Here is a 24,465-nt window from a genome sequence, read left to right on the forward strand (position 1 = left end):
TCAATTGACAGTTGATGAAAGTAAGATACTGGGAGCATTCCATTTAGGAATTTTCCACTTTTACAGTAATCCCCAAGGATAGGTACAACAAAGGTAATTATTGCCTTGAGAAGATTAGTTTCTCTATCATGGAAGAAGCAATGGATCAGCTGTGTAAAAAAAGTAAGGATTTGATTCCTAACAGTCACACTTGGGTGGAAACTGGAGACATTAATTTGGTAAACACCTGGGTGGGGGGGGGGGGTGCTACGGTGAGACCAGAGGGCAGGGGAGGGCTCTGAACTGAAAATGACTATCTCCTACTTGAAAGCAAAGAGAATCTCTTGGATTAATTTCTTCAAATATTTTGGGTTTCTAATACCATAACAGGAATGGACTATATTACTGCATCAGGGTATGATTAGAATTCGAGAAATTAGTATCTTCTCAGCCTCGAGAATGTGTAGTACCCTGAACTTATTTTTGAATGAAATTTTGTGTATAGCAACCCTTTTTGAAGAGAGAGCGTATCCTAGTTGGTTGGTTAATGCATGTGTGGCTGAAATTAAGGCAAAAAGGGATTTATGCTATCCCCACTCCTAGGACATGGCCTTCCGTTACCTAGTAACAATAAACAGGTGCACACAGAAACCTCTAGAGGCTTTGTATACACTTTCTCTGAGGACTCAGAATGTATTGAAAATACAATGAATATGTTCTGGCCTATTTTAACATCTCAAGATGACATTAAATCTTTCTTACCAGATAAAATACATTTCATCAGGAAACGTGATACGAACTTAAAAGACATGTTTGAGCAAGTAGGACATAACTATTGCATTGCCAACAATATCAATACACTCAGAAAGAAGGGTTCGTACAAATGTGGGGCATGCAACCAATGCTCATTCATCTTGAATGATGACCATATCTTTATTCCATCTAGAAACCGTATGTTGAGAGCACGTGAACATTTCAATTGTAATTCATTCGGGGTGGTTTATTTGGGTATATGTGTTGAGTGTTCTGCATTTTATGTGGGAAAAACAACTAGGACCATCAGAAAAAGAATATACGAACACACATATGATATCGAAAATAAAAAAGAGAGTAATGCCTTTTTCAAGCACTCTTTAAAGTGTAATAATATGGTCATTAAATTCTTCATTCTTGAAAGGGTCAGCTATGACCCTAGAGGGGGAGACTGGGAGAACCTTCTTGAAAACCGTGAACTCATGTGGCAACTAGTTCTAGATGCCACGAGATTCCCTGAATTGAACGACAGTGTTAGTCTCAAGAGCGTACTCAAAATTAAAAGTAACAAACTATAATGTATTGGACATTCATTATATTATTTAGTATTGTTTTTAGTATCTTTTGGCTCTTATTTGAAGTAACACATATTTTGAGGCTAATTATATTTTTAGACATCTGATTTGAAGGAGGGTGATTTAATATTTTTATGTTGTGGTACAGTCCCTAAATGAGGTCGTTTTTTAGTTCCAAACAAAACACTTACATCACTTTTATATAGTAGAGTGATTAATAATGGTTAACAAAATGCCCTAGCTTTTAGGTTTTAACACTAAGATAGTATTCATGTTTGAGGTATTTATGTAAAGGATTAAGTATGTGTACATACTTCTAATGTATGTTGGTATTATTTTCAATTCAGTTGGTATACAGAATGTATTACTTATCTTATCCATTTTATTTCATGCATTTTTAATTATTGTGTACGTGCATTTGTTTAAAACAGTTATTTTTTTGATTAATTGATGTATAAAATTGTCAATTGATTAATTGGATGGCCTATCCTGTGGTATAAATAGAGGGGATGGCCACACAATATGTTATAACTTGATAAAGCCTGGGATGCGCCAGGCGAAAGCGCTCGTTTTTGAATACTGTCTGTGGGTTATTAAAGCAACTTTGGACTTTTAAGTGTCGATTTTTTCCTGTGGACACGGTGTTTTTGGTATTTCCACTTTGTCACCATCATAAACATTGTTGGATTATTAATATACCACTCCTATTGAATTTCTACTTCGGAGTGGTACTTGATACTTGGTCACAGCCTTCCTGGTCTTCTGAGGTCTTTTTTTGGTTATTTGCTTGTGTCATCTTCTCAGCCTCTCCAATGTGCCCAGAACGGCCTCCTTTTGTAATTTATATGGGTTACATGTATTGGTACCACATCTAAGTATAACTGTAAATTCTTTTTTATTTGACCTGTTGCTCCTACTATTATCGGTAATGTCTGGGTATTTTTTCACATTGCTCTGTTTCTGCCTGAAAATCCTGATATTTTATGACTTTATGTCTCTCTGTGTGTAAGATACTTAATCCCAGGGTGTACAAATTTAAATGACCAGTGCTACTTCTGTTCTTTTTTCATGGACTAATATATCTGGATTTCTCACATCTGTTTTTTGAACTGTTGGCAATGGGTGATCTCATGGAATATAAACTTCATTATTCTCTGTTTTGCAGTTCATGCTTCCAATGCTTCTCAGCTACTTCTATACTGTAGTGCTTTGCACAATCCCCAATGTATTAAGTCCTGTCAAGTTATTGTTCCTTACAGTATACAAGCCCCTGTTGTGAGTGCTATCAAATCCAGCAACAAAATGTATGAATGTTTCCAGTTCTTTTTTACAGAACATAATTTTGTTTGTTTCTCCCACTTTTTCAATGGACTTTATAAACCAACTTATATGCAGTTCACTATCCTGGGCCACCATTTTTAGCAGTTCATCTTTTGGTTTCAATTCACCTCTCCTAACCATCCCTGTCAAATTTTAGTCGACATGAGGTTGCTCCAGGAGATCTCTAAACATGCCACTATATTTATGGCTTTTCCAGTTTTGTTCCTTCTTATCTGTTCCTTTTCTTTATATTCTTTCTTTAGATTTGTTGGCACATTCAGTTGCTGTCTGATTTTTGTCTACTTCTGACATGTTCATTCCCGCTTGATACTGAAATGTTTAAGCGATGGGTAGGTACGGTGTTAAGCAAAGGAATGCAGAAGGTCAGATGGTAGTGGATTTTGCAAAAAAGATGGACATGGCTGTGGTGAATACATATCTTAACAAGAGAGAGGAGCATAGGGTGACATACAAGAGTGGAGGAAGATGCACACAGGTGGATTATATCTTATGTAGAAGGGCCAGTCTGAAGGAGATTGGAGACTGTAAAGTGGTGGCAGGGAAAAGTGTAGTTAGGCAGCATAGGATGGTGATCAAGAAGAGGAGGATGAGTGTGAGGACAGCACCAGGGATCAAATGGTGAAAATTGAAAAAGGGTAATTGTGAGGTGGAGTTCAGGGAAGAGTTAAGACAGGCACTGGGTGGCAGTGAAGAGTTACAGAATAGCTGGATAACTACAGCAGAGCTAGTAAGAGAGATGGCTAGAAAGGTGCTTGGTGTGACATCTGGAAAGAGGAAGGAGAACAAGGAGACCTGGTGGTGGAATGAAGAAGTACAGGAGAGTATAGAGAAAGAGGTTGGCGAAGAAGAAGTGGGATTGTCAGAGAGATGAAGAAAGTAGACAAGAGTATATGAGGTGCATGGCAAAGAGAGAGGTGGCGAAGGATAAGGATAAGGCGTATGAAGAGTTGTACGAAAGGTTGGACACTAAGGAGGGAGAAAAGGACCTGTACTGACTGGCTAAACAGAGGGACCGAGCTAGTAAAGATGTGCAGCAGGTAAGGATGATAAAGGACAATGAGGGAAATGTACTCACAAGTGAGGAGTGTGTGTTGAGCAGATGGAAAGAGTATTTGAGGGGCTGATGAATGAAGAGAATGAGAGGGAGAGAAGGTTGGATGATGTGCGGATAGTGAATCAAGAAGTGCAGTGGATTACCAAGGAGTAAGTAAGGACAGCTATGAAGAGGATGAAGAATGGAAAGGCTGTTGGTCCAGATGACATACCTGTGGAAGCATGGAGGTGTTTAGGTGAAATGGCAGTGGAGTCTTTAACTAGATTGTTTAATGAAATCTTGGAAAGTGAGAGGATGCCTGAGGAATGGAGAAAAAGTGTTTTGGTACCGATTTTTAAGAATAAGGGTGATGTGCAGAGCTGTAGTAACTACAGAGGGATTAAACGTATCAGTCACAGCAGGAAGTTATGGGAAAGAGTAGTGGAAGCTAGGTTAAGAAGGGAGGTAATGATTAGTGATCAGCAGTATGGTTTCATGCCAGGAAAGAGCACTACAGATGCGATGTTTGCTCTGAGAGTGTTGATGGAGAAGTACAGAGAAGGTCAGAAGGAGTTGCATTGTGTCTTTGTGGACTTAGAGAAAGCATATGTCAGGGTGCCTAGAGAGGAGTTGTGGTATTGTATGAGGAGGTCAGGAGTGTCAGAGAAGTATGTAAGAGTGGTACAGGATATGTACGAGGGTAGTGTGACAGCGGTGAGGTCTGCGGTGGGAGTGACGGATACGTTTAAGGTGGAGGTGGGATTACATCAAGGATCAGCTCTGAGCCCTTTCTTATTTGCAATGGTGATGGACAGGTTGACAGACGAGATCAGACAGGAGTCCCCGTGGACTATGATGTTTGCAGATGACATTGTGATCTGTAGTGAGAGTAGGGAACAGGTGGAGGAGACCCTGGAGAGGTGGAGATATGCTCTAGAGAGAAGAGGAATGAAGGTCAGCAGGACTAAGACAGAATATATGTGTGTGAATGAGAGGGATGACAGAGGAATGGTGAGGATGCAGGGAATAGAGGTGGCGAAGGTGGATGAATTTAAGTACTTGGGATCAACAGTTCAGAGTAATGGTGAGTGTGGAAGAGAGGTGAAGAAGAGAGTACACGCAGGATGGAGTGGGTGGAGAAGAGTCAGGAGTGATTTGTGACAGACAAGTACCAGTAAGAGTGAAAGGGAAGGTCTACAAGAGGGTAGTGAGACCAGCTATGTTATATGGGTTGGAGACAGTGGCACTGACAAAAAGGCAGGAGTCAGAGCTTAACGTGGCAGAGTTGAAGATGTTAAGATTTGCATTGGGTGTGACGAGGATGGACAAGATTAGGAATAAGTATATTAGAGGGTCAGCCCAGGTTGGAAGGTTTGGAGACAAAGCCAGAGAGGCAAGATTACGTTGGTTTGGACATGTGCTGAGGAGGGATACAGAGTATACTGGGAAAAAGATGCTAAGGATGAAGCTGCCATATAGCAGGAAAAGAGGAAGGCCTAAGATAAGGTTTATGTGGTGAGAGAGGACATGCAGGTGGTTGGTGTGACAGAGCACGATGCAGAGGACAGGAAGAAATGGAAACAGTTGATCCGCTGTGGCAACCCCTAATGGCAGCAGCCGAAAGAAGAAGACTGAAATGCTTCTGCTTAACTAAAACAAAGATGTCATCGCAGGTGACTTCTCCTTGTGTTTTAAAACTTTCACTGTGTTTGGAAGTGATTAATTTAGCAAATATGTATGCAGTCCCATGATTTCAGATCAACCTGAAAGAGGTACATGTGTTCTTCACAGCAAGGAATACATAATCTTGACATACACTGATTTTTATATCATTTGATAAGCGTGAAGCATTTTTATTTTCATGTCCAACTGATCCAATACTTTTTGGGGCCAGTCAATCACCCCAAAACAGCAAACTAGAATAGGAAATTTATTTACAGCTTGAACTTTATTCCTAGAGGTTAAAGCAGTCTTCAGTATTAATTTTAATCTTCTGAAGTATTCCTTACCGAGCTTTATTCTCATCTGTTTGTGTTTTATTGCCAATCCTTCATCTACTTCCAAGTATTTATACACTCCTCCTGCTCAAGTTCCTTTGCATCACATTCCTAGATTTATATTTTTTTCAGTGCTGCAGCTTTCCTGTTTTAAATGATGCTTATACACATTTATCAAGACCAACTGTCATTCTTCTATCATCTCAGAAACTTTTAGACATTTGTTGTTGTGCTTTCAACTCATTATCTAATAACTATACAGTTTTAAGTCATCCACAAAAAGTAGATGACAAACATTTAAACAAGGTTGATTTCTGGGAGACAAACCGTGACAACAACCTAATCTGTTAAGTAAACGCCTTAATGAGTTAATAGCTAGACAAAACAGTAACAAGGACAAAGAATCACCCTGGAATATCCCCCTTTGAAATTTTATCCCGGGGCTAATAATTTGCAGGTTGTCATGGCTCAAATGCAATGTGGTTAAACACTGTTTCATGATCACTTTAATGTAATTGATCAATGAAGGATGCATCTTACAGATCTGTAAGCATTCCTTTATTCATGAATGTGGGATGCTGTCAAATGCTTTTTTGTAATCTATCCATGCCATACTTAAATCCTTCCCCTTTTTATACCTCTCTGTTATGGCTTAACTTAGCATCAAATTATGCTTTTACCATATGTCTTTCTTTTTTTACCCTTTTGATCTATAGCCATAACTGATTTTTCCCTAAATGACCATAAACTCTGTCTGCATCGATTCCAGTATATAGTCTGTTCTTAGGATGGCTTGCAGGATGGCTTCACTCTTAAGGAAGAGTATAATTTTTCCTGTTGTTAACCAGGCTGACGATTGTTTGGGATGCACATGTAAGCAATTCTACTCAAGGTTAAATCTTTGGGCAAAGGTGCCTGTACCTGGATTTTTCCAGTTAGGCTCTTTTCTTAATTTTGCCTCAATTTTTCTTGCAATTACTTCGTCCCATTTTACATCCTCTACATTAAAGCTCCCTACTGTTTCTTTTAATACTTGTATCTATTCAGCATATTTGTTATGTTCAATGGGGTCTTCACAAAACACTTCTCCAAAATGTGTTCTATTTTTTTTTTTTAGTATTCTTTCTATTCCTTTTACTTTGTTTTCCAATTCTCCAAAAAAAAACAATTTTGCATCATCAATGAATTGCATATTTTGTACTTTTCCTTTACATTTATCCTCAAACCTTCTAAGCTTTTCTACCTGTGCTGATATTTTAGTTTAATCTTGGCAACAGTGTGTGATAAATCCTGGTCCATTTAGACTCTCTGCATTGTTTTTACCACTTCTACCTTGCTAAGAATTTTTGATGATCTGTTCCCTTTTCTATATCCAGCCTGTGCTAATATTTTTAGTTTATTCTTGGCAACAGTGTACGGTAAATCCTGGTCCATTTTGATTCTCAGATGTCAACACCAGAAAAATAAAAATGCTTATTTTAATCCAAATACAAATAGTAGAGCTTTCGGGAATAATCCCTTCTGCAATGCATATAAAACAAAGTTCTTACTATTTGTTGTATTTAACCCAATGATCTCAAATACTCAGTTGCTAACTATTTTGCTTCTCTGCATTGTTTTTACCACTTCTACCTTAAGTATTTTTGATAATCTGCTCCCTTTTCTATATTCTTCTAACATTGATACTTCTTGTCTTAACTGCTTTATAGTTTTCGTTAGTCAATGCTTTCGTTGTGGCATTTTACTTGTTTCCGTCCCTTTCTTTGTTACTCTACATTTTTGTGGAAGCACTGTGCCCATTATTAGTTTAACTGAACAGTAGTATATTCTGTTTATTTCTGTTATGTCATGTGAGAGACTGTGTACATCTGTTTCATTAATTTTGTAACATTTGGGGTCTTATTTAATTTCTCTAATCTATTTCTTTAATTTCTATTTTTTAAAAAAGCAGGACTTTCCTCAAATTATTTTCTTCTAGACGGACAGCATCTTCTTTGCTTTCTGTTTCCTATGTTCCTAGTATTCTACAGAAAGTTCCAGAACATCTGTGACATATCCTCTTCAAATGCACCCTACATCATTTGCTGCTCCTTCATATGGGAACCCCATCACTGAGTAACATTACCTGTGCCAAGAGTTGCCATTGTTTCCTGCTCCTTCCCTTGCTGTGTAACTTCAACTGGACTTTTGTACTGCTCTCCTACAGAAGGCTCCAGAGCATCATCATGTTTAAAATCTTCTTCAGATGTCGTCTGCTCTGCCTGCTGCTCCTTAAAATGAGGATTCATTATTCCATCATACTGTGACACTGCCAGTGTGGATTTTCCACACTTAATACTTCATTTCACAGATAATCCATACCTTCAGTTTCTATTTATTTAATTTCTAACTTATTAATTCCTTTTTTTTACATTCCTCTTGGTTTTCTTATTTTTTGCACAGTGAAGTTTTCCATATCCAGATGCCTTTGCCTGTATTTCTCTTCAAATATCTTTGGAGCTGTTTTTTTTTTTCCTTTCCTTCTAGGTTTTGTTCTTTATGAACAGGTAAGCTATCTAGGTGTGCAGGTAGGCAACCTGGAAATACAAAGACTACATCCAATCTCCTGCTTCCAAACAAGGTAGAATGAAATGTACCATGACCATCCAGATGGTTTCTTTCTTTCCTTACATGCTGATTCAGACAGCTGAGTTTTTGAATCAGTCTGAGGTCCCGTGTCTTTCTAGGCACTAAGAAGAATCTTCAGCAAACTCTGGATCCAATCTGGTCTGGAAGGACATCTTGCAAGACTCTTTTTAACAAAAGGTTTTGCACCTCCGGCAGAACTGTGCTCATCTGATAGGGTGGTACCAAGGGTAGATCAGAGGATGTTTTATGGGTAGTTTTGAATAAGATACAGTAAAGCCTCTGGATATGATCTCCCTGATACAACTGTCTTTTGTGATGACCTGCCACTCAACCAGATGCACGAAGACATGCCCATCAGTTTCGTGCCCATCAGATTTCTTCACAGTGCGACAGTCAGGCAACTACTCACAATTCATACTGCCTGGTCTCTATGGAGGGAGCATGAAACCCTAGCTCGTGCTTGTCCACCTCTGTTTAAACAGCTGCAGCTGTTACAGAAGTTTTGTCTACCTTGGGAACGTCTGCTGAAATGCTGCTGTTGCTCGGGTCCTTGGTAAATACAAAACCAGATATTCTTAGCTCCCTTTTTGATTTTTTTGAAGCCAAGAACTTGACCCCCAACAGCTGTGAGCATCCTGCCCTCATGATCATACTGTTGTAGCTCATCTTTTACTTTTTTAGCAAATAATGAGGCTCTGTCAAACAGGGCATTCACAAAGGCAACTTGAAGTGTCCCGCAAAGCCAGTCAAGTGTAACAAAACCTGATGTCTCACAGCAATGCCTAAGCCTGCCAAAAGATCTGCTCTATCTGCTACTTTGTGAAGGAGACACATGGAGAGTGATGAAATGGAATTTCTGTTCGTAAACATCTCCAGTGGGCAATTATTTTATAGTTTCTAGGGTTGTTGTCCTAATTCCTTCTGAAATCAAACCACATGATCCAAGTAATTCATTACTCGATGGAAAAGGTATTGATGCACAGACCTGCTTACTTAATTTATCCATCATTCTGTAAACTTTACTGGGGGAAGGGATAGCCTGGGCATCCTCTGGAGCCTCTCGTGTGGCTGCCAAAACCACAATGGGATCTACAAGTGTCCCCTTCTCCATTATGACCTATGCTTCCGGGTCTACAGCATTCTGTCAGGCTTCCTGGTTATGGGCTGCACTACACATGGTTCCCTCCAAGCTTTCAAGAAAACCATATCTATTAATTTGTCCGGGGGGGGGGTAACTCAGGAGCATGGGGGTGAAGACCTATAAGCTTCCCAAAAGATCTATTCCTCCACTGAGATGGGAATGATGGCTGTGAATCCCTCTGCCACACCATCTCTAAAATGTCCCATAATTTGGGGTCTTCCGGTGGGAGATTGGAGTGAAGCTCCTTTGATGAAATCCACATCTAGGTATAGGTCTCCGACAGGGAGTCTATGTGCTTTTTCTTGCACAGCCTTCTCCGAGGGGGGGGGGGGCTCTGTGGGGAGTCATCCAAGCTCCCCTTGAGAAAATGTATCCCAGAATGAAAGTGTTCTCTTGGCCCTTCTGATCCCAAGTCCTGGTAGGTTAAAATGTATGATCAGTTTGAAGGCCCTGCATCAACAGTGTGAAAAGGAAGGAACTTGTTAAACAGGTGCCAGTTCTAGCTGATGCACTTGAGATCTCCTCAATACCAAATAACCTGATGAGGTGCCCAGGGCTGAGACCACCATCCCCAACCACACTGGTGCCGATACTTCACAGAGAAAAAATGTTGGCGCCAATGATCCCCATGCAGAAGCCAGCCTGGTGGGCTTCACCACCAAAAAATCAAATCCTGAAAACGGTTTACCTTTACAAAGGCGAATCACAGTGGTTTGAATGCTCATAAGAGCGACTCGTAACCGCGAAAGTGAAAACGGCGATAGTCCTTAATGTTCGAAAAACAGCAAATTGAAAAGCAGATTCGCTGCTTTTCGTACATTAATGTCGAAAAAAAAGAGAAGTGTAAAGTATGGGGGCAAGCCCCCCTGCACCCCCACACCCCCCTACTTTAATATTCTAACTCCGAGATTGCGCTACAGTGGGGAAAGGGACCATTTTCCAATCCCCACTACAGTGCAATCAGTCCCTAAATGTCAAATTTGCAATGAGCGAATGTCACTGTGCATTCACTCATTGCACATTCGAACCTTTTTCCGTTCGACGTTTGCAAATTTTGCAAACAGCCTTTCGAACAAGTGATGTTCGCCCGTGTGCAATACGCACACATGAAGGTAAACCCCTGAAAACATCAACACCACTCCAAAAATGTCAGTTGATATTTATGCTGAGCTGATGCTGCCAATCCTATCAGAGCTAGTGAGGGCTGGCACAAGCATTATCCACACTGACAGCTTCACTGGTGTCAGGGGCATCAACACCACAGATGATAAATCTTAGAATGCTGAGGACACTGTCATGAGATCTCCTACCAGTTCCAATACTCCTGGCGCCAGAAGTAGTCCCAAGCAGTCCACAAATGAAATAATGGAGGCCATGGCTTCTTCTTGCCCCACCTTAGAAACTAAAGACACCAACAGAACATTGAGCTAAATCTGTGCCTTGACAAAGACAGTCATAATTTTGTCCAAGTCAAGTTGTATTCAGTTCTGGTGAGACCTGAAGGAACAGAAGAAATTTATAGAATCAGGATGGGAGGACAGGAAAGTCGATAACTGCTTCAAGAATAAGTTGCTTGTCCTCCTCCTTCAAAAACTGTGAGTTGGGCGCAGACAATTTTGTCTGGTGGGAGATGCTGGGTAAGAAGGAGTAGCCATTATGCCTGAAGGTCCGGGTCAAGAAAAAGAAGAAGCCATTACTCCAGGAATTTTTGCTAGAGATACCTTTTCTAGAATTTGCTGTTCTGACTCTTATTAATCATCTATTCTCCTTTTTCCTCTCCAGTTTCCCCACCTGTTCTTTTTATTTTGCAAGGCCCATTCTCCAACAAACCTTCAAAAAAATTTGATTTTTTTTTTGCAGTGATCCAAAAGGGTTCTTCCACTAAACGTCTTGAAAATGGTACAATATGAATCAAGATGACCGACTCAAAAATACCCTGCACAAAGTCTGTGCAGATCTTAGGGAGATATCTTGTGGCCGCATGAGTGGTACTTACAAAACCCAGAAGCCTTATCCCTAGATTTCATCATTCAACAGCAACAAGTAATAAAACTGCATAAATTATATTGTAAGCAGTCTCTAAGCTCAAATTGTCAGAGATCAGAAGAACAAACTAATTTTTGAGAAAATTGTAGTATCTCTAAAACCTGACTGTCTGAAAACATTTTAAGCAAAATCACGCAACTTCTTCCAAGAATTACTTTAAAAAAAAACAATAATCTACAATTGAGCTATTTAAGACCCACTGAAGCATTGATGGTGGTGATGAGATGTGGATAAGTTAGCTAGAAGCACTGAATTATATGTAAGGGAAGGAACAAGCTAGTGAAAAGATCTCATTGTTGCCATGTAGAAGGCACATTTGGCAACTAGCCCTTCCATTTACAATGTATGGACAGGGCCAATTAAATACAACTTCTTCACTGAGATGGTGGAAGACTCATGAATGTGCTCTTCCCTTCTCTCCCCCTTTCTTTATTTATGGGTAGTGAATTTAACACACTGCAACTCCAGTAAGGCTGAAAAAGTTTCAAATAGGTAGAAGAATGAAAAGTACATATTGGTACAAGGGATAGGTGTCCAACTCAAAAACTAGCAAATGCAACTAGACCAATAAAAGGCAACTATTGCACAGCAGATTCTTCTGAACATCATATCGCTAAAACAAGATAAAGTTTTACATAAAAAACATACCCTGGGATTCAGAATAATCACTACCAGTGCTAATGAAACAACACAGGACTGTTCAGTAATGAGAAAGTGATGGTCTGTGATTTGGAGAAATGATAAATTGCTCATTATCGTGTCTTTGAATGAAACATTGCATTGTCAGACCTGACAGTGTAGCTGTTCCTACTACCAACCTATGTATCGAGGTCATGCAGGTGCCTTCCAACATGAGTGTGTGCACATACACACAGGCCTCTACAGACACATGTATGCACACAGAACCACACATTCGCACACCTGCATGCATGTTCACCTAAAGACAAGTATATACAGAGATGACTTTGCAGTACATATCTCTTGCAGGGTGACTATCCAGATATACAAATACATTGACCGATACCCAGCAGCTGCCATCATGCCTTTGCAGACAGAGACAGGCAGTCGCATTTTTAAAGTACCTATCTGCAGTTGTTCTACAAGCCCCAAGCCACCTACTGCAGTGAAAAAGAAGTTATGTTCTTACCATAACGTTCCATGTGAATTGTTCATCTCGCCTTTGTTCTTACACACGGGTTTGAAGCCGATCCTCGGCTCCGAGTCGGCCACATCACCAGCTCCGCATCTTCGAGAAAGCTCGAGGCACAGTGCTATCCCATGATTCTCTGGTGCTAACCCTCAGATCTAGTTTGCTAACACTCAAAGAACTCCACTAGTTACTGCGCCCTAGCGCACAGAAATGCAACCACACTGTCTAATACTCTATAATAAAGTAGAGGAGAAAAGATGCCATACCTGAAGTACAGTAGGAAGCTCAAGAACACCCACAAAATCATTTCCGCTACTTGAGGTTTGAGGGGCCACTTGTGGGGCAACAGGATGGCTCTGACAACCTGTCCGCAATCACGTTGGATGTCCCCGGGATGTGCGTTGCTATCAGAAAGCGTCCGGTGGACACAGCCCATTGCCAAATCCTGAGAGCCTCTCTGCACAATGGATAAGACCTGGTTCCCCCTTGTTTGTTTATGTACCAGACTACTGACATGTTTTCTGTCTGAACTGTCACTGTTCCCAGAGGCAAGGACTTGTGAAAGTGCTGCAACGCTAGAAACACTGCCCTCAGCTCTAGGACATTGATGTGCAGATTGTATTCCAAGTTGGACCATTGACCTTGGACTGTTCTTCCCTGAAAAAGCCCCCACCCCCACCCTATCAGGGAAGCGTCCGTGGTCACAGTCGCTGTAGGACTGGGTAATACGAACGGTCGGCCTGTTGTTAGATCCTGACTGTGCATCCTCCAAAGGAGATCCCGTTTGCAGGAGTTTGTGATTAGGATCTGGTGAGACAGTGGAAGCTGTCGGTACGACCACTGAGCGAAGAGCATCCACTGAAGAATCCTCATATGCATTCTGCCTAGGGGGACTACAATAAGAGCGGCTGCCATCATTCCTAGGACTCGTAAGATTTGTTGTGCAGGGACTTTCCTGCTCTGAAGAAGGATAGTAATCTGACTTCTGAGGGCTGATACTCTTGATGGGGGGAGATTGATTCGAGCCAGGGAAGTGTCTAAATCTGCCCCTATAAATGAGATACGCTGTGAGGGCGATAGTGCAGACTTTCCAAAATTGGCTGTTATGCCTAGAGAGGAGCAAAAGTTGATGGTGTAATCCCTGGTTTGCACAAGACGATACTCGGTGGTGGCGGACAGGAGCCAGTCGTCTAGGTAAGGAAACACCCGGAATCCCATCTGTCTCAAGTGAGACGCTACTACTGCCATGCATTTGGTGAACACCCTGGGGGCTGTGGTGAGGCCAAAGGGCAGAGCACGAAACTGGAAGTGAATGGTTCCCAGCCGGAAGCGCAGATGATCTCTGGACGCTCTGGCCATCTTGATATGGTAGTACGCATCCTTGAGATCTATAGAGCACATCCAGTCACCCTCCTGTAGGAAAGGAAGTATCGACTGAAGCGTGACCATCCGGAACTTTGCCTTCTCCACGAAGGTGTTGAGTTTGCTGAGATCCAAAATTGGTCTCCAGTCCCCTGTTTTCTTTGGAACTAAAAAGAACCTTAAGTAAGTTCCGGATCCTATTTGGTCCGCCGAGACTGGTTGGATGACTCTGTTTTCGAGCAGCCTTTTTATCTCTACGACTGCCTGGTCTCGCAGACTGGGTGGAATATATGGGAGCTTTTGGGGGGCAGGTGGAGTTTTTATAAAAGGAATATTGTAGCCTCTGGTAACTATGCTTTATACCCAGGAGTCTGATGTGAGATTTAGCCAGGCCTCTGGGTATAAAGCTAAGCTACCCCCGACTGCCTCCAGAGTAGGACAGCCGGGCTTGCACTCAGGAGTACTGGAAGGGCTTCCCAGAGAAAGTCTCTCTGTCGCCCTGATTTTGCGGACCCCTTCTGCTGCCTGGGCAGCGTCTTCCATTTCTTGCCCCTTCTCTGCCTCTGGAGGGGGCATCACTCTGAGTGGGCTGAAAGGATCCCTGAGTCTTTCAGAACCACATTTTTCCGCCTCTATGCCCTTTGGGGTATGGTCTAGACGGGACGGAAAAACGGATCCCTACAGCAGACAGGGTCTTCCCTTCTTGCTCGCACCTAGTGAGGGTCTCCTTTACTTTGGGGCCAAACAAGGAAGCACCATCGAAGGGGGCGTTTGTAAAGGAAGACTTGAAGGATTCCGCAAAGGAGCATAGGCGCAACCAGAATTGCCTCCTCAGAGCAATCGCTGAAGCTGCCGTTCTACTCGATCCTTCGGCTGCGTATGAAATAAGCCTCATGGACAAGTTCACTATGGAGTTGAGGGTGTTAAGCTGTGCTGTCACTTTTTCGGAGACAGCAGCATCTGTGTTACCCTGGAGAGTATCTCCCAGTTCCTTAAGGAGATCTCTCTGTAGACGCGTGAAATGCATAAGGTACTTGAGCAATCTCATGGACAAGGTTGCAGAACTAAAGACGCGCTTCCCATACCTGTCCATCGTCCTAGAATCCTTATTAGGAGGATGGACAGAGGAAGATGATTCTGACATTTCCTTTTTAGTGGCTGCCGCCACCACCACAGTATCCACGGGAACTCCTTTCGTAAGGTAACTCTTGTCTTGAGGGGCCGTGATATATTTGTTAGGTCTACGGGGGACCGGTTCCACTGAATCAGGTGATTCCCAAGCTCTACGGGCTATGAGATCCATTAGCTCGTCAAACGGTGGGGTCACCCAGGAGGTAGAAGGTTGAGGCCCAAATGCCTTCAGCAGTACCGATTCGTCTGCAGAAGGGGTAAGGGATTGCCAATCTCCCCTCTGTTTCAAGATTTCTAAAATGTCAGCAAAAGAGACATCTTCAGAGGGGGACCGTGGGGACCCTTCTGCTTCATCCAAATCAGTATCCGATGTTAGAGATTCCTGTGGGGAATCAATGTGCCTCCTCTTGCACAATCTTTTCCTTGGTACATCTTCAGAGGGGGCTTCTGGGGATGCCTCCGAGAAAGTAGGGGCGCCCTCTGGGGCTTGCTGAGGCATTGGGTCTCGACGCTTAGTAGGGACCGAAGGTACAGAAGCTGAACACGGACCCTTTGGGGAAGGAGAAGAAGATGTCGATGATGTATGTGTCTGTTCAGACAAAACCTTCCTCATGATGTCGAAGGCACCAGTGCCCCGGTCCGAGGACGCCACCGGTTCTGAAGAAGCAGATAGCCTCCCCAGAACCGGAACCACGGGCTCCGACCCTGAGGACGGAACCGAACTGATCTGAGCCGAGGCCCCAAGGGGAAGAGTCGGAACCGAAAGTTCGGTTTGACTGTCCCCCACAGAACCTAGGAAAGACCGTCGGCTCCGAGACCCCCCCCCCGGCTGGTTCCGAGGGTGTCCAGGTTAAAGATGTCGATAGCACTGCTGGAGGCTTCGGCACCAAGGGCTCTACACTCATCGGCTCTTCGATTCCTGGCTCCGACGACTCGACAGGTCTCGGAGGAGGATTGGTCGAAGGGGTGGGAAGGGTCTCGAGTTTCGATACCAACTGGGATGAAACTCTGATGAGTTTGGACAGAGCCGAGTTCTCCATTAGCTTCTGTACCACTCGGTCAATATTAGAAAGCGGCCTCGAAGAACGGGTCGAAGGGGCCGAAGCCATCAATGAGCGAAGGATTGAAGGCAGCGGTAACTCCGACACCGGCTCCAAAACGGTAGTCTCGATCAGAGACAAAGACTCGACGCCCGACCCCGAGGTCTTTGGAGCCGGCATCCAAATCTGAAAAGAGGTGCTCGAAGCCAAGGACTTAGGCTCCGACACTCTTGAAGACTTCGACCTCTTCGAAGACTTTGACACTTGTTCGTTCTTGTCCAGGGCTTCTTGAAATTCGGGTTTTAACAATCCTCTGTCAACCAACTTCCTGTGTCTTTCCAGCATGGCCCTCCCACTGAAGGAATGACATATGGAGCAGTCTTCCTGCAAGTGGAGAGGGCCAAGACAGTAGACGCAGGAGGAATGGTTATCAGTTATGGACATCTTTTGTCCACACTGATACCTCTTGAAGCCAGATTTGGCTTTCTCAGACATTTTACTCTGTACTTATTAAAATATACCAAAAACACAGCACACTAAATATATAGGAACACACTATATATATATATATATATATATATATATATATATATATATATATATATATAAAATACTATACAAACAGTCTAATGTAAAGTTTAACACTATCTTAATATGTAAATATATGTGTCAAAAAAGGGAAAAAGTTAAGGCAAAAACTACAATAATATAAATATTACTGTCAGTCCTGACAGAAAAAATCCAAGGCCTTAACTAAGGTAAATACTAACTGTTTTAAAGCTATTCTTATCTAAGAAGAAAAACACACTCTATAAACTAACACACTCTACACTACTATATACTACTTTTAAACACTATTTTAAAACTACAACTTCGAAAAATTTTGAAATATAATGAAAAAATACTGGCCCGAGCCTCTCAGTATGTGATCTGCTGCTAGCGGCAAACTAGATCTGAGGGTTAGCACCGGAGGATCAATGTGCCTCGAGCTTTCTCGAAGATGCGGAGCTGGTGATGTGGCCGACTCGGAGCCGATCCCGTGTGTAAGAACAAACGGCGAGATCGAACAATTTTACATTGTATGTCAAGAAAAGACGGTGTACACATTCTTGTCTACTCAAACCAAATACAGAAACAGAATGATTCTCTGAATGGCTGTACTGCATCATTCCAGTACTGGCAATATTCCGGGGGAGAACAATGGCTAATTCACGTAGTCATGTCCCAGTCTGCCACATTTGCAGGTGCCTACATCAGTAAGACTGTTACTCACACTATGGCCAATGTCTGCATACTGCTGTAGCTGTACAGATGTCTCTCAATCACTTTGGTTGACTGAATTGAGAAAACCTGCTGTATACAGGCTTCCTCAGTGTGCTAAGCCTTTCTGAATCCCATGGACTGTTAGGTTAGCATCTATGGGATACAGGTAAGATGGGCTATGAACTCAAATTCCTGTCACTGTTGTGTCTTTCGGCTTTTCCCAGTTAGGGGCCGCCACAGCGGAACTCCGGTCCGCTAATGATTGGTAGTTGATTTTTACATGCCGAGTTACCAGCCCTGATGCACAACCTTCATCGAAGAAACGCCCATTCACGCATGTCTCCAAGCAGAACACGCACTAGCTGAGAATCGAACCGGACAACGTCTGACTGTGAGGCGACAACACTACCGCAACACCACCACCGCAGTAAATTCCTGTCACTGTGATGTTTCTTATTTACTTGTGATGTTTCTTACTTACAGCACTCAAACTATCAACAATATGAAATACATCATAACTAGAACACATAATATTTCATGTCCTTTCTCTTATGCTGTCTTTAAAGGACTACCAAAGACAGTTACTTCCTCTGAATCCTGTTCAAGAATTTAAGCTACATCAACATCGCTGCCACCTGACAATCATTTGCAAACTAAAACAGAATGCTGCTTAGTCAAAATACTTGTGTTCTTTGGTGACTGCCAAAGCATGCAACACATACATTTTTGTTACTAGCAAACTTGGAATGAGCTGCACTTTTGAAATACACTGTATTTAAATGTACTTACCACATGTATTTTCATGTTGCCACAACACATTAGCATGTTCCATCTGTAACTGTTCAGTGAGTTGCACATGATGGCTGCTTGTGCCTTCCAGTGAGGAAATTCCATTCAGAGGTTTTGTTTGAGCGGCCACTTTTTCATCTATATCATCACTGGAGTGCTCATTACCAAAACTAGCATTACCTGAGGTAGGTTTCAGACATGTGTCACCTGCACAACATTCATCTGCAGTAAATGGTCTATCTGTTCCAGCAAGCAATGTACTATCGATCTCTCCCAGTTTAAACACTTGATTTGCTTTCTGATCTTTGTCTAAACATGCATCCTCTTCACGGGTGATATCCTTGTCAAATACATCAAAGGAATACTGATCTTTTCTGTCTCCTGTAACATCTTTTAAAGTGCTATCTTTTTGATGAAAGGGAATCTCACAATTCTGTTCCATGGAGCACATAGTGCCATTAGAAGGTACCTGTTCATCTATGAGGCATGCTTTAACAGGATTAGCATCTGCTGATTGTACCTGAAATGCACTACAGATACAAGTACTGTCTAATGCAATATCACCTTTTGGTTGCTGTTGTAAGTTACAGTTTGGATTCTCCAGCAATGCACTGTTGGATGCCTGTTGCAGTTTGTCTATATAAAACAAATCTGCACTCATTAAAGGGTTAGATACTTCTGCACAGTGTAAAGAACTTGCCTTGAATGGTTCTTGAATTCCAACTGTTTCAGGAACTGACATACACTCTACAACAGAGCAGATGTCTTCTGAATGAACATGGGGACAATCAGTATTTTCAAGAATGTTAACTTCATTTCGAAAATTGCTTCTAAAATTAAAATCAACAGTACTTTCCTTTCCAGCAACAGTTAACTTAGATTTATTTTTAGACAGATTATACTGTGTGTTGCAATCATCAACTTGTTTTAATGCAAAAGGTTCACAAATTTCGGCAGTATTATAATGTGTTTTGATTGATGAGGGTGAGTCTTCCATGCAGTACAATACGGTTTGGGTTGTTAATGAAGTAGCATCACATTTACCTTTTCTGTCAATTTCAGCACTACAAAGATGATCTACTACTTCACAGCATTCACCTCTTTCTGTGACTAAATGCAAACTATTCAGTAATTCACTGCCAGCACTCCTCAATGGATTACTACAGTCTGAGTGAATACAATCATGAGGTTTATCTCTATAAGCATCAACAAGATTTGTGATTTCAGTTGAAGTTTCCACTTTACCCACACACTGGTTTAAATAATTCAACTCTACAGATGGTGCTGCTGCACTACTTTGCTGTGTAAGTAATAGAGGTGGAAGTTCCTCAAGGTCTACATATTCACCTTCTAAATCACTGTCAAATGTCTCTCCTTCCATCAGAATTTTGCTAGCACACTGCTCCACAGATGTAAGGAAGTTTTCTGCAGTAAATTCAGACCTATCAAAGTTTGACATCCATAAACCCAAATTATCTGGCTTACTGACAGCTGGCGTACAATTTCTGTGTTTTTTTAATGGAGTTGGATTACTTAAAGGCATGTCTTCATTAACTCTTAGAGTTGATACATTTTCAAGGATTTTTGGTAGATGTATAAATTCAGGAGTAACTATGTTTTTCCAAGGCACACAAAAAATATTGTCATTAGTGGAGAGCAAACAATTTTCTAAACTAGTTCCTGAATGTTTCTGGTTAATAGCTTCAAGCCATTCCTCAGTAAAAACAGACATATACTGTACTTCTGGGATTACAAGTTCCTCTATATTGTGCTTATCCTTCGCCAAAAATTTTAGTACAATCTGGGGAGTTTTTTTAAGATATGGCACTACTTGAAGGTAAAAATCCCCAGGTTTCAGAGATTTCCAATCAAATGATGCAAGCTGCACTATAATTTTTTCATGAATGCATAACGGCCACCCTTCATGGCGAAATATTAATCCATGGAACTGCACCTGTTAAAATGAAAAGATTATCAGCTGGTAGGAAAAACAATTATAATAAAAAGAAGTTATGTACTCACCATAACATTCCATCTGTGGTGTTGATTTTCATTCCTCCTTGACTGATGGGTTTGGATCCGAGGCGTCAGATCCGACTCGGCCACTTGTAAAAGCTTGTGGCAATCCAAAACTTTCAAGCTTCTCCTTTACCCATAATGCATCCTATCCATTACATCAGATCTTGTTTGCAAGCACTAAGAAAGATGTATTCTTACAATTTATACATATACTTGTCCAGTTTGGATAAAGAGAAAGGACAGAGTTTTAGACAGGAAGGGGCAATGCCATTTCTGGAATTGGTAAAGGCATAAAGATTCAATCCAATTGTTATATCCTTTTGCTCTCCTAGAATAAAAACTTAAAAAGGCTGGGGGTTAGTGGGAGGGGAGTCGAGGAGGAATGAAAAGTGACAACACAGATGGAATGCTAAGGTGAGTACATAACTTCTTTATCTGATGTTGTCAATTTTCACTCCGTCCTCGACTGATGGGAGAGAGTTCCCAGCTACTTAGAACCCTGGGTGGATTCAAGGAAGGATATTCCTGAGAACCATTGAGCCAAAAGATGCTCTATTCTTGGGCATCAGGTCCAGCTTATAATGCAACATAAAAGTGTGAGGGGAGGCCCAAGTTACTGCTGAGCAAATATCATCCATGGAAGTCTTTGACTGGAAGACTGAAAAAGTAGCTACAGCTCTGGTAGAATGAGTCTGTACCTGGAAAGGCAAGGCCATTCCTGCCTTGTTATAAATAAAGGAGATACAGTTAGTAAGCCATTTAGCCAAAGCGACTTTCAAATCTACTGCACCCAACTTCAATCCAGCAAAAGAAACAAACAGTTGATCAGTTTTTCTGATATGTTTTGTCCTATGAAGGTAAAAATGTAATTGTCTATGAACATCTAGCAAATATTCTCATTTGTTGGAATAATTAGGGAAGAACACTGGAAGATTAATACATTGATTGATGTTGACTTGTGATACAACCTTGGGCAAAAAGGATGCATTAGTTCATAAAGAAACTCTGTCCTTATGAAAAAATGAGATATGGAGGTTTTGCCGACAATGCCTGAATTTCAAAAATTCGTCTAGCAGATGTGATGGCAACTAAAAATAAGTTCTTCCAAAACCAAAATTTTAGGACACAATCATTGCAGGCTGAAAGGGTGGTGGAATCAAGGACTGTGGTACCAGACTGAGGTCCCACTGTGGTGTGGGAACTTTAAAAGGAGGTTTAAGAAGGATTGTGCCACTCAGAAAAGCTTTACACAGTTTATGAGAGACTAGTCAGTGGCCATCAAATCCACTGTGGAAATTAGAAATCGCTGCTAACTAAACTCTCACTGTTGAAGCACTAGCTTGCTGATTGAAAAGCTATGCCAAGAACTCTAGTACATGATAAACTGGTGCCAAAAGAGGATCTATGTCCTTTTGTGTACATCAATGCACAAATCTTTTCCACTTACTATCTTATAGTTTTCTATTGGACGGCTTAAGGGAAGACAGCAAGATGTGATGCACATGGGGAAGAGAGCATGGAATATCTGGCTGGTAATGGAATTGGAGAAACCAAGCGGTCAGTTTGAGACTTGTAAGAGCTGGATGTGTCATTCCCATCGGATGAGACAAGAGGACCGGAACTGGGTCCAGAATCCAAGGTTGGTGAACTAAGTGAGGTCACAGAAAGGGAAACCAAACCTGTCAAGCCAAGATGGAGCAATGAGGATAATTCTAATCTTCAACCTGGCAGCTCTCTCAAGGAATTTTGGGATTACAGGAACTGGGGGAAACACGTAAAGCAATCTGGGGGGGTTGCAATCATGGAGCAGAGCATCCCTTGGTGACTCCCCCTTTGGGAGGATCAGAGCAAAGTAGTTGCTGCACTTGTTGTTTAGGGGGATGCAAAGAGGCTACCCTCATTTGTGTAAGATTTGTTCCGCCACTTTCAGATTGAGGGACCACTCGTGAGGTAATATGTACTTGCTAAGCTTGTCTGCTAGCAAGTTGGACTCCCCCAGAATATACACTGCTAAGAGAAAGTGGTTGGAAAATATTGCCCATTGCCACAATCAATACAGAAGGTATGAACTGTTTCCTCCTTCTTTCTTGATGTAATAAAACAATGACATATTTTCCGTTTGAATTGCAATTGCTCCTGATGGGAGAGCACCCTGAAAGGCTTACATTGCTAAAAGTGCTGCTCTCAACTCTAGAACACTGACATGCAAATTGTCCTCTTTGGGGGACCATATGCCTTGGACTGTCTTCCCAAGAAATGGCCCCCCTTTCCACCCTAGCTAGGAAGCTTCCGTGGTCACTAGGGCCTTGGGCTGAGGGGGACAAGTGGACAACCCTACAGTACCTGGTCCGATTCAATCCACATCAGACTTTTCTTACAACAGTCTGTAATTCGTTTCAAGCTGACAATGGTAAATGAAGAATCAACCACTGAGATGCGAGCATCCATTGGAGAATTCTAATGTGAAATCTGGTTATAGGAACAACGGTTATCGCCGCTGCCATTGATTCCAGAGCTTGTAATACTAAGTGGCCTGAGACTGTGGTATTGCAAAGTATTTTGTTGACTTGTGACACTGGGTTTGAACTCTGGGAAGCATAAGAGAGGCTAATGTCGACCTTGTGTCTAGCAGAGCTCCAATAAATTCTGGAATTGTAGTTGGTTCTAGATTTAACTTCTCAAACTTTTTGGTTATTCCTAATCTTGCGCAGGTATGGATGACCTCTCCTTTTGCCATAATGAGTTGATGCATGGTCAGAGCGGTAATGAGCCAGTTGTCGAAGTACAGAAACACACGGAATCCTTGCAGTCTCAAGTGAGCTGCTACCACACCCAGGGACGGTAGTGAGGCCAAAAGGCAGTGCTATGAACTGATAATGACTGGGTACAAGCTGGAAGGATAAGAATCTCTTTGACTGCCTGGTTATTTTTATATGATATTACTCATCCTGGAGCTCTATTGAGCACATCCAGTCGTCCTTTTCCAGAAACAGAAGAATAGACTGAACATGACTTTCAGGAACTTTGTCTTTTGAACAAATTTGTTTAGATTGCTGAGATCCAGAATTGGTCTCCAGTCCCCTGTTTTTTCTGGCACTAAAAAAATCTTGAGTAAGTTTGGGATTATTTCTTGTCTGGGGGGGACCTCTTGGATGACTCTTCTCTAGTAGCTTTTGTGTTTGTATGGCTGCTTGATACCTTTGATTGGATGGTACATCTGGGATTTTCTTGGAGGTTGGAGGAGAAAGAGAAAATGGAGTTATATATCCTCTGGATACAATCCTCTGCACCTAAGCATCTTTTGTTATCTATAGCCAGGCTCTCTGGTGCAGGAACAAAAACATCCCCAGACTGCCTCCAGAGGCTTACAATCAGGCCTGGTTTGCCAAAGAAAGACACTCTGGACCCATGATTTTGCGGGCCTCCTCTGCTGCAAGGGTGACTTCTACCATTTCAGTTTCCCCTTCTACCTCTAGAGGATGACCATCCACATGCGTCTTGGACAGATCCTTGTGATTTCTTGAACCACATTTTTCCACCTAGAGAAGGATCTTAGGTGGGGGTGGGGTGGAAAAACGCACACCGATGGCAGAAAGGGTCTCTCCATCCTTCTCACACCTGGACAATTAGAAGTTATGTCCTTACCATAACGTTCCATGTGGAGTGTTCATCTCGCCTTTGTTCTTACACCTGGGTTCGGAGCCGATCCTCGGCTCCGTGTCGGCCGCTTGACAAAGCTCTGCATCGAGAAGAAGCTTGAGACCAACTTAACTCCCACAATACCCCTCTGCCTTTACCTCAGATCTAGTTTGCAAGCAAACCAGCAGAGAACAGAAGAGAACATAACACTTTCGTACCAAACAAGCAAAACTATTTACATAGCACAACTGCTCAAGGCAGAAGCAGGAGAAACAACCAGGCACCTAAATTGGACGTTCTTCCTGAGGGTGGGAGGGTGGGAATGTAAGAACAAAGGCGAGATGAACACTCCACATGGAACGTTATGGTAAGGACATAACTTCTAAATGTGAGAGTGTTCAATCTCGCCGTTTGTTCTTACACCTGGGTAGCGTCCCTAGCTCCGTGTTCCTGAGGAACTCAGGGGAGAACGTTCCTGAGCACAGTGGAACCAAAGGTTGCCCTGTCCCTAGAAATCCTGTCCACTTTGTAATGAGAAATGAAGGTATGTGGTTTAGACCAAGTGGGAGCCGCACAAAT

The 24,465-nt window shown here is 42.1% G+C and overlaps 1 protein-coding gene across 1 annotated transcript in view; it reads right to left on the reverse strand.

The window, feature by feature from the left end:
• Nucleotides 1–24,465, reverse strand: part of PLEKHG4 (pleckstrin homology and RhoGEF domain containing G4) — a 3,374,045-nt gene that overhangs the window by 3,255,289 nt on the left and 94,291 nt on the right. The window contains exon 3 of the mRNA XM_044079537.1: nucleotides 18,229–20,182. Within this exon, the coding sequence (XP_043935472.1) occupies nucleotides 18,229–20,182 (1,954 nt within the window). The remainder of the gene's footprint in view (nucleotides 1–18,228; nucleotides 20,183–24,465) is intronic.

The sequence above is a fragment of the Protopterus annectens genome, chromosome 8.part0 (assembly GCF_019279795.1).
Source record: "Protopterus annectens isolate FY-2018-M chromosome 8.part0, PAN1.0, whole genome shotgun sequence".
Classification (NCBI taxonomy): Eukaryota; Metazoa; Chordata; order Ceratodontiformes; family Protopteridae; genus Protopterus; species Protopterus annectens.